Source organism: Silene latifolia, chromosome 3, assembly GCF_048544455.1.
Source record: "Silene latifolia isolate original U9 population chromosome 3, ASM4854445v1, whole genome shotgun sequence".
Taxonomy (NCBI): Eukaryota; Viridiplantae; Streptophyta; class Magnoliopsida; order Caryophyllales; family Caryophyllaceae; genus Silene; species Silene latifolia.
In genome coordinates this window covers 9,813,281-9,824,714 of record NC_133528.1, presented here as the reverse complement: position 1 = coordinate 9,824,714, position 11,434 = coordinate 9,813,281, and the positions used below count along the sequence as shown (strand labels likewise).

Below are 11,434 nucleotides of genomic sequence, written 5' to 3'. Positions count from 1 at the left end.
CATGCTTGAGAAGGGACGAGGTTTGATGATCTCCTAGTTCGACTTGTTGGATTAGATTAGCTTAGGGGTCATGACTTGTAATGTTTCGTTATTCATTATTCATTATTCGTTGTAAACCAATAAACATCCTATTTATAAAATTGTTCTTGGGTTGTATCTCCTATTTCACTACCTCGGGAAACCGAGCGGTAGCACCCCAATTATCTTGGCCGGATAGTTGGGGTGTTACAAATAACCCAACCACACGTAATGGCTGATTGGCTGCTACTGCTACACTATTAACCACCCAAAACACCTTCACTGGCGGGTACCTGGGACGGCTACCCGACAACTTTCGTCGGCTTATTGAACCAACACCACCACCGTCGAACAACCCCTCCCAAGCATATCACAACCACGCATATCCCTTTGCACGTATCCCTCCGACGCATATCCCTTACTACAGTCGCCGGCTCGGATGGTCGCTCACACATCACCGGCGAACACCGTCGGATCACCAACATTAACCACCACCGGCGACATCCAAGTACGTTAATATCCCCACCATAACAAATTAATTAGCCTTTAATTAATTTTAACATAAACCCTAATTTAAAAAGAACACAATTATAACATATACAGTAGTAAATTTGACGATTAATAACAGATTTATGAATTAAATATTTGCGCTACACTCAAATAATCGTTCATAATTGACGATTTTGAAGAAGGTTGAAGGAGGTTAAGGTTTCAATAGTTGAGAAAGATAGAGAATTAGTTAATTAGATTTGATGTTTTTTAGCAAGGTAAATAAATGGAAAGTTTGGTGCAAAAAGTACTCTAATGAGTAAAAATCGTATTGCGAAAATAAATTACGTAATTTTGGTGCGTAATTATGGAGATTGTATAATAATACTCTAGATTATCCTAATATAGCGGGCTGTTATCCATTCTCATTCTCATTCGCTTTCCGAGTCTTTTAATATCCAAACACTACTACAAATCCAGGCAACTACAACGCCCCTTTAACAACGCTTATTCACGAAAATCACAATAGACGTTGTAGAATGTATGGCGCGAATTTTACTAAAATTAATTACAACGGGTATGGTTATATAACCGATGTTATAAGTTTTAACAACGGGTCAAACATGCACAACCGTTGTTAATAATTTGGCGCAAATTTGGCGCAAAGTTAGTGAAAAGTAATCACAACGGTTATTTTTGAAACCCGTTGTTAAAACTTATTTAACAACAGTTTTTGTTTTACAACCGTTGTTAAAACGTTTTAACAACGGTTTTTGTTTAACAACCGTTGTCAATACTTTCAATACTATAAACCACACAAACGCAGATCAGCTACAGCCACAAAACACAAACCTTAACACAAACACAAACACAAACACAAACACAAACAACACACACTTTCTCATCGTCTCTTTCTCTCTTTCTCATCGTCGCTTTATCATCTCGCCGTCACTGTTGATTTCATCGTCTCTTACTTTCTCTAATTATCAGGTAAATCTCGCCATCACTGTTGGTTTCATCGTCCTTCATCGTCATTATTTTCTTTTTCTAATTATTTCATTTGCATGTATGTGTTTTTATCGATCATTATGTTATTTCTCTAAGTATTATTCGCTTAATTAGCTAGTAAAACAAATTAAATAAAATAAAACAAAGAAGAAGCAAGATGATAGAGAGGAATGCATGATAAACTTAATTAATTAATTAATATATACACATAAATTAAAAAAAAAATTACATTAATAAAAATGCAATTCTTATATTTTCATAGAGAGTCTTATTCTCTTCTATGATATCCGTCCTCTCCTCCTTAGCTATTTGGAGGTTCCGTTCAGCAGTTGCTATATCGTCATATAGCTGCAACAACTGCTTCTCTGTCAAGCCATCTTTTTTGGCGTCCGAGTACGGATCGAGCATCCACAAGGTAGCTCCTGAAACTGTCCTCAATGTGGAGCAACCGGCGGATGAAACTGTTGTTGTTCTCGATCATAATAAGAGTCTTAAGGATGATATCATTCATTTTGTTGATGAAGATTGGAGTTTGTTTGAAAGATTAATTAGGGTTTGGAGTTTGTTTTAGCAGTTAGGGTTTGGAGATAGTGAGATAATGGAATGGTAGTTGAGATAATGCATGTATTTATACTAAGTAATGTGTGGTTTGAGTTGTTTTTTAATTAATATATGTTAGGAAGTTGTGCCATAATCATCATCATATCTCTCTCTGTTGCTTCAAATCTTATTATAACCCTTCTCATTCCACATTGTCCATTCATATGCACAGGGATGACAATAATAATGCATGCATAGGAATTATAACGGGCCGTAATTATGACTGCAACTAGTAATATTTATTTTATTTTATTTTTATTTTTTTTTTATTTTTTTTTTTAAACAAACAACGGTTATTGAGAAACAACCCGTTGTCTTTAGTTATAACAACGGTTTTGTATATTACAACCGTTGTTATAACTTTCCCACCAAAATTGAGTCACACTTTCCACAACGGGTTTTTATACTTAAAACCGTTGTTAATAGTTTTAACAACGGCTTCCTTAAGAAAACCAACCGTTGTTAAAACCTTTTACAACGGACGCTTTAACAACGTCCGCTTTTTTATATAACAACGGTTTTTAACCGTTGTTATAGCCTATATCTGTAGTAGTGAAATAAATAGGCCCATATGAGGATTATACCGCTTATGCGGGAAAACTACTAATAGGGGGTATTTGGTTGGAAGGTTTGGAATGAAATGAAATGGATGATTCTAGTCATTTTAGTGTTTGGTTAGGGGTATTTTGGAAAGGAGTCCAAGAATAAATCCGTGAGAGATTGGCCCAAAGCGGACAATATCATACTATTATGGTTTGCGGACACAGATGGAGCAGAGGCCCAACACAGGATATTCACGCTTCCGCACAACAAGTGGTATAAGAGCCCAAGGTTCTACTTGGGCTAGAGTCTAGACACGGAGATTCATCAAGACAAGGACTTGAAAGTGGACGTACACTATAAGGCATGGAACTCCTATAGCTTGAGGGAGAGCTAATATGTTCACGAGAAGCGACATGGTCTCACGGCGTTGAGACGGCAGGCCGTCCAAGAGAAGATCGTCAGCCACCCGACGAGGTGGGCTGAGGCTTAATGGAGGCAACAAAAGCGGTCCATGGTAAGTCCAAAGGTGGTCCGGTGTGACGCCCTGGTGGATTCTCATTCCACCCAACCTCTTGGAATCACATACCCACCTCCTTCCCATGGATTCAAAGTCATTCTTTCATGTTTGTTTTCCTAATGAACCAAACATGTTTTGGAAAGTATGGAATTGGAACCCCATACTCCTATGATTTCTCATTTCAATCCATTCCATTCCTAAGTAGTGAACCAAACGATCCCTAAGAGTTTTATCTCTTTAAGAGCAAGTGCAAAGGGAGAACTTTAAATAAAGTTCTTCCAATATCAAATCATATTTCACTATTTTGTAAGTTTAAGAACTTTCTCCTTCAATGGAAGAACTTTTATTTTGTTCTTAATTGGGACCTATTATTATTTTTTCTTGTCAACCATCACAATATTTAATTTATTGAAATCAACAAAGAACTTAGTTCTTAAAAAAAAAAAGGGTGTTGCTTTTTCACATACGACCTTTACTCTTTCACATACATATTTTCATAATATTTCCAAACACTACCCTTCTTTCTAAAAAAACCCCTTAATTTTATTCTTTCTCTTCCTCATAAAACCTAATTAAATTTCACTCAAAATTTTCAATTATGAAATTTAATTCTCATATCAAACAAGTAATTAGTCTAATTTATCAAAACATTACATTAATTTATGCGACTTGATTGTTTTGTGTTCATTTATAAAGTCGAAAACGAAAAATTCTTCCATAACTTCTTTCGGCAAGTAATGAGTACTTGATTGTTTTGCAAAGTACACAAGTTTTCATCTTGAATGAATGATTTGAATCATTGGCTGAATGGCTGGGGAATGACATTGATACCAGTTTAATATCTCAATCAAATTTTCATCTGTTTAATATTTGATTGTTTTCTCATTTTTTTTAATTAATGAATTCTACGGAGTAACATACTACATGGGAGAGCAAGAGAGGTGGACGATGATGCAATGTGTGGCAGGAGGAGCGATTCGGAAAATGGGTACGCTTTGGTGTCTCTGATGGGTGGGGGCCAGTTGTCGATTGGGAAAAGCGACTGTGGTTGCCGTAGGGTTGTTAGTGGTGGCCAGGTGTGAGGATGGAGGTGGTGGCAGTGGGTTGTTGGCTTTATCAATTATTTTTAACATGGAGTACGAAAGAAAGGGATGAGAGAAAGTTGAAAAGTAAAAGGGGTAAAATGGTAATTTGTGTATGTGAAAGAGTAAAATGCGTATGTGAAAGAGTAATAACGAAAAAAAAAACTTAATTTTTATTTTGATAAACTCAAGGACATCCACAATAGAAAGCGCTTTATTTTTAAAGTTTTTAATTTCTTATTGAGAAACTCACACTTATTCTAAGAGGGGGATTTGTAGTTGAAAATTACAATCAAGGTTTTTTTTGGAAGGAAAAAATAACGAGTTGCTTAGTTCAATTGGTCTCCCTTGTGACGGGTTACCATTTGTGACGGATATTTTGTGAGATAAAATGGTAACAAAATGGGTTAGTGGAGAAAGGAGACCACATGAATAGTGTTGCAGAGAGAGAAAAAGTGGGTACATTGTGAGGTAAAATGGTATCCGTCACAAGCTTGTGACGGATATGTCATGTCTTCAATGAGAATTTGTGTGCTTAGTTTGCTTCAAAACGCCGACAGCTTCCCCGCGCCAATTGAACGCCGGATTTTACTATTTCAGTTCCACTGTTTGCAGTGAATACTAGAAGAGAGAGAAACAAACTCAAAAATGGCGTCCACACTTCTTTCTCTTCCACATTTCGCTCCAAATTCTCTCTTGCTCCTCCACTTTACCAACGGATGTCACAACGACGCCGCTTGGCGCGCAGTTTGAGGACTTTAACAGGATGAGAAAAGAAGCTAGTGAAGAACCCTCTAGAAGCGCTATCGTCGAATTTTCGCCGAAATTTGCGTCGATGATTTCACTCCGTTTATGAGAATTGGTATTGATTTTTTCGTTTTTAATTACTGATTAATCTTTCATGAAATTATTTTTTGTAGTTTGAGATTTGCTGAAAACATCAATTATTCTAATTAATATTGTAATTTTGATGTTAATAACGGCTTAATTTGGGGAATTAATCGTTGCGTGTGGTGTTTAATACTTTCGCCGTTCGTTAATTGAAGTTTCCAAGCTTAATGGCGTGTTTTGTAATGCGATCTACTAGTTGCATTCTGATAATTGTGATTATGCGAAGCTTGCTTAATGCAGCAGAAGGATTGATATATACTTAAATGTGTCGATTTCGCAGCGTTAATTGTGTGTTTAGATTGAAGATGCGATATGTGAAGCTTGATTAATGCACAGGAAGGATTCATATACCTAATTGTGATTATGTGACATACTTAATTGTCCGGATTTCGAAGCGTTAATTGTGTGTTTAGGTTGAAGATGCGATATAATTAATTGTCACAATTTTGAAGCGTTAATTGTGTATTTAGGTTGAAGATGCGATATTGGAGTTGCATTTTGATATTTCTGACTATGTGAAGCTTGATTAATGCACCAGAAGGATTGATATACCTAATAGTTTTTTGACTATGTGATATAAATAGTCATAATTTGGAGCGTTATATGTGTGGTTAGATTGAAGATGAGATATGTGAAGCTTGATTAATGCACTCCACGAATGATTCATATACTTAATTGTGACTATGTGATATACTTAATTGTCACAACTTTGAAATGTTAAATGTGTGTTTAGGTTGAAGATGTGATATTGATAAATTTGACTATTTGAAGCTTGATTAATGCCACAAGTAGGATTCATGTACAAAATTATGACTATTTGACTATGCGAAATACTTAGGCAGAAAGTGCTAAACTGCTAATTGTGATGCGATTTTCGAGTTGTATTCTATTAATTTTGACTATGTCAAGCTTGATCAATGCACACGAAGGATTCATACAAAAATCGTGATTATTTGACTATGCGTAATACGTAGTCACGAAATGTTAATTGTATGCGATATTCGAGGCAGACATGGTTGAGAGTGATAGAGTATGATATGAGATTTCTGGGGTTTGAGGAGATTATGGTGACGGAGAGGGCACAATGGAGGGAAATGATACATGTGGATTTTTAGTATTTGATGTTTTTTTTTTTTTTTTTTTTTTTTGGACATATTTAGTGTTTTTATTTAATTTTAAAAAATTAAATTATTTGTTCTTTTCTCCTTTATTACACTTTTTTACCAACCACTTTCTTATATGTTTTACTTGGTTTACTTTTAAGGCATTCCGGATCCTTAATTCTAATTCGGTTTTCAAAATCGTTTTAATCTTCTTTTTGATTTAAATTTTAAGTTTTTATAAAAGAAATCCGGAATTCGATTTTAAAACCTCTAAGTTTACCTTGACTTTCCATTACATTTTCGCTCCCCCTTTTGTTTTCCATTTTCCCTTTTCTATTCGCATTTTGAGGTGTGCGTTCAGGCCGTTCACCCATGGACGGTTCTAAAGGATGATTCATGTCAGCCGACCCCAAATCATTTTTGGGATTAAGGCTCTGATGTTGTTGTTGATGCGATATTCGAGTTGTACTATGATAATGCTGACTATGTGAAGCTTGATTACTGCACACGAAGGATTCATATATATAATTGTGATTATTTGACTATGCCATATGGCATACACATAGTCACAAATTCGAAGCTTTAATTGTGTGTTTGGATTTGAGATGCGATATAATAGTTGCATTCTGATATTGTGACTTTGTGAAGCTTGTTTGATGGATATATAGATGATTTAGTCGGCACTCCAAACTGGAAATTTTGAAATTGTTGAAGAATGTTTTGAACCTTCTCTATTCAAATATATCCATCATTAAGAAGTAATCTCACTGAACTATTGACCTCTCTTTCAGCATGCGAAACCGGTACCTGGATTAGGCTTCCTAGGTTCCATTGAAATCATTATTCAGGTAAATCAGGCAGAGTTCTCTTTGAATCATGTTAGAATTATTCAATGCCTAGCAGTTTCTAACAGATCGTTGAATATTTCAATGAACAGTGCAAATATAAGGGCCTCAACATCACTGTTGGGTCGAATGCTGCTTGTATCAAGGTGGATGGAAATATTTCTGTTGCGGATTTGCTTATTGAACTGTAAGATTCATGAATCTATGAAATGCAGAGTAGATGTTCATTTCATATGATTGTTATTTCTTTGAATTGTCTGGATTTGCTCTCTGTTTCTGCTTTGTAAATCCTGTAATGCTGGAACAATGTTACTGTGTTGATGAAAGTTCTTTTATATGATCTCAGTGATCGGATTCTTATGTGTTATGTGATAAACAAAGTGAATGAATAGATGCCCCATTCAAGAAGTGGGTTTGAAACTAAATAGACATGATAATGTTACAAAGCACTGTACATACTAAGAATGATGTCTGTCAGAAATACTCTTATCTAATAAATATTTAGGAGTATAGAATGCTAATATTCTGCCATCATTAATATTATGTGCTCTTTTGCATGAAAAGTTGGGAACATAATAAAATTTGATATTTGTTTAAACTTGTTTGATTCCTCAGCTCAATCTTCATCATATTTTTCAGATTCAGCGCCATTGTGTCAGCCGCTGCATTTGAACATTTAATGCCTGCGCCTGATATATTTTTATCCGCATCAAAGATACTGGATGTGTCAGAGAGTGAGGTACTTCATTTATTTTAGCTGTCAAATTTATTATTCTGTCTTCAATAAAAAAAGGATTGCTCGGATTTCAGTTCCACGCTTACTGGCTTCTAGTCTGCTTTGCGCAAGTTTTGAAATTTTTGCTGTGTTATCCCCAAAAACGTGTCTAATTCTCAAATTAGTTTGTTGAGAGTGAAGGGGCACTACTCGGTTGCAAGCACATATGAAATGAACTATGATTAATCAATATATTAGTGGCTTAAATTTTGGCTAGCTGTGTCTGCAGCATATTAATGAATTCCAGTCTCTTGTTAACGTTTGGATACTTCTGTGTTTCAAGTTTCAACCACAATATTGGCGAGGTCTTATTGAAATTCTATTTTTCCTGAGAGAGGCTTTCCTCATAAACTTATGTTACAAGCAACTAATACTAGGTCAACTAATCGGACGGTTTTAGGAAAACTGTTTGATCATCGTGCGATATCTGTATAGTTTGAAGCTCCCTCAACGCAAGAGTGGGCGCACATTTTAAATGTACTTTTCATAATAAAATCTGTTCTGCCATGAGTTCATGATTTTAGTTTACAGATTATTTGTTCCATTCCATTGAATTGTCTACATGTGCTTTTTTGCACTGTTTCTAAGAACCAAAGTTACGTAGGGTAGAAGCCTCATTAAGCAATATGATTACTTGTATACCCGGTACATAACTAGCTCATCACCTTAAACTTATCATACACTCACTGACTCACTGGCTCCCTCAACCAGTCCACCTCACTTATAAGCCCATCATGCCTTCGCCGGCCAGCCTCCCTGTCCTCTACCAGCTGAGGACAATCTCATGACCTAGTTTCTCTGTTTTGCCCTTTTCGGCAGTGGGTGGACATGGGTCTTTGAGGGAGGTTCAATGGTGGTCGTAGGGCGGTTTTTGAGGGGGTATACAGCAGTTTCCACTTTCCAGTGATTCACTAATGGCGAATGGTGGCTGGAGAGTGGGCACGTATTTGCAGACCTTAGATGAAGGTGAAGATGAAAGCTTAATTGAAGGAGGAAGTTGGTTGGTGGTTGTTTTCATAGTGGTCTCTTGCCGTTCAAGTGAAAGAGGTGAGGGGCTATGGTGGTGGCTTGGTGTTGGCAGCGATGTTCGTCTTTTGTGGCTGTTGGCGTCATTCATGGCTTTTAAGACTGTAAAAGGCCATCCCGTTTTTTTTTTTGACTTTGTTATTCTGGAATCCCTGCATCTTATATGTGCCGTCTGATTTAACTTTTGTTCCAGACTACCTAGGTTAGCTTTATATTGTCAGCGTATTTGTTTGACTTGACAGTTGACACAACCTGCTGTACGCTACAAATCCCTTCATGTAGTGTTGGGTTCTGAAGTTTGTTAGTGTATTTGTGAAGTTGTACTTAAAACGGGTCTTTGCCACAGGCACAAGGACAAAAAGAACTCCTCTTCAAAATCTGGTTTAAAAATGTGCACTGAGGCATGCCTAGGCTAAGGCAAATTTTCCCCCTTGGTTTTTCATGGATTTCTTTGCAAAGTCAAGCAGTGGGAATTGTTCTAGAGGAAAAGAATTTTCATGTCGTGGAAAAGGAATCATTAGATCATCCTGTCTGCTGTACAATGCTTAGCTTAATCATGATTATAACCAATCATTTGCCTTATCAAGTATCAACCCTTATTTTGTGTGCTTGATTATTCATTTTTAGTTGTTAGGAGGCCTCTGCCGTACTATTATTAAACTGATAATTCCCTATTAAACGCGTGATCTTTGTCAGTATCTATTCTCAAGCTTATTATTTGTTGACAGCCGTCTAAGTTCATACATTAACCATATGATCTTTTCCCCATTTTGATTAACCCAATTTCCTAATTATCTGGGTAGTTTGCCTCATGGTATCATATGTTGGCCATTAAGTGACGTATCAACTCGTAGTTTAAAGGATGATATATTTTCCTAACACAAGGGTAAGACTGCGTACATCCGACATCCCCTTACCCCGTAATTTGCGGGAGCCATTGAGGCACTGGGGTAATGTTGTTGTTGTATAGAGTTAGAAAAAAGCTGATATTTTGCCGATATGGCCAATGTTTGACCTATACTCTATTGATACTTGGTCGAAATGGAGCTAATAAAGCCCTACTAGACGGATACGGCTTCATTGACTGATGCAAAACCAAGTCGTGATGGACCGCAACTTTGAACACACCATTTGAGTCATAGTACGCTTCTGTCTTTCGCAATGAATACTGAATACTGTAATTTTATACCATTGTCTGCCGTATCATATCAACAGTATTTATGCCTTTTAACGATAGTCTTCTATTCTTTTGCTATCTTGATAACACCACTAAAATATTACAAACTTTCATGATTAGGTTGCTAAGGAATGGATGGATTAGTTGCAACTCGTACTCGTGTACACATGTCTCTCATCAGTATCATTAAATCAATCATGGTGCCGTTGCCCGTATAATGGAATCATCCAAGTCCTCTACACTAATCCAGGTTAGTCCCCTTCATATCAATTACCAACCACTGTTTTGTAACATTAAATCGTAAACAATTCTTATCAAGCCCATTCAATCAAATGATTGAAATTGTTTTGATTGTGGATACAATGAATTAGATATTAATTTATGGGAAAAGACAGCATAAAGTGTGCCTGCTCCACCATATTCTCATGTTTTCCGCTGTTGTAAATTCAATTCACTTCTTAAAAGGGAATTAGAATTGTGTCTTAGATAAGTACTCCAAATTCCCATCAACTAGGCATGTTACTAGTTTTTAAGTGAGCTGAGACATCCGTGACATCTGAAACAAATTTAGAAAGCCAGCTGATTGATTTGTTTTTTTTTTTCTCTTTTTTCCGCAGTGTTGTGCGGGTTTATGCCTGTTGTCTGCCTTCATGGCCTATGTCCCCCACCTCCAAATCTTGTTTCTCGACCATGTATTAATAAACTTTTTAAGAAGTGAAGAATTAGAGTCACAAGACTCACAACACCCACAAGCTGAAATCAGCAAATTCTTTGTCCCAGTAATTTGTTTACGTATTTTAAAAATTTCATGTTGCACACTCACAATTCGCATTTCACATGCACTTCATTCTCCTCGATGAGTTGTTTAGAAATATAAGAAATGCGCAGAATAGTTTGGAAATCCTTATTATCTTATTAGAGCGAATAGAGTATCGAAATGTCTCCTTTCCATCGTTAATCCTCATTCTTAAATTGGAAAGCAAGGATAGTTTGGTCATATTCAATCCTAATCCCGTGGCTTAGTTCATTGCGTTTGTTGCTATATGTAAAACCGAGGAGTCTATTTGGATAACAATTTAACAAGAGAGTGGAGGTGGATGAAAGGTAGGAAAGAGGAAGGGGGAATAGACTTGGAGGAGTTTTGGTTAAGACTTAAAGGAGTAAATAGATCCCTATATTTTTCTCCCCTCCATTTCTCTCTAAGGTTATTTGTTGGAACGATTTTTGCTACCAACGTCTCATATTAGTATGATAAATTTTCGTGTTGGGCAAAACTCGCACAAATTTGTTTTGGGTACACTACCAAACTATCATATACTAATGGAGTAGTAGGTGTCTTATAACTTATAAGCAAGATATT

The 11,434-nt window shown here is 36.3% G+C and overlaps 1 protein-coding gene across 1 annotated transcript in view; it reads left to right on the top strand.

Moving 5' to 3' along the window:
- The first annotated feature begins 4,577 nt into the window (after positions 1-4,577).
- Positions 4,578-11,434, top strand: part of LOC141647137 (HVA22-like protein f) — a 33,294-nt gene continuing 26,437 nt past the window's right edge. The window contains exons 1-5 of the mRNA XM_074455193.1: positions 4,578-5,119; positions 7,043-7,099; positions 7,189-7,283; positions 7,736-7,835; positions 10,195-10,324. Coding sequence (XP_074311294.1) covers positions 10,292-10,324 — 33 coding nt within the window. The 5' untranslated portion in view covers positions 4,578-5,119; positions 7,043-7,099; positions 7,189-7,283; positions 7,736-7,835; positions 10,195-10,291. The remainder of the gene's footprint in view (positions 5,120-7,042; positions 7,100-7,188; positions 7,284-7,735; positions 7,836-10,194; positions 10,325-11,434) is intronic.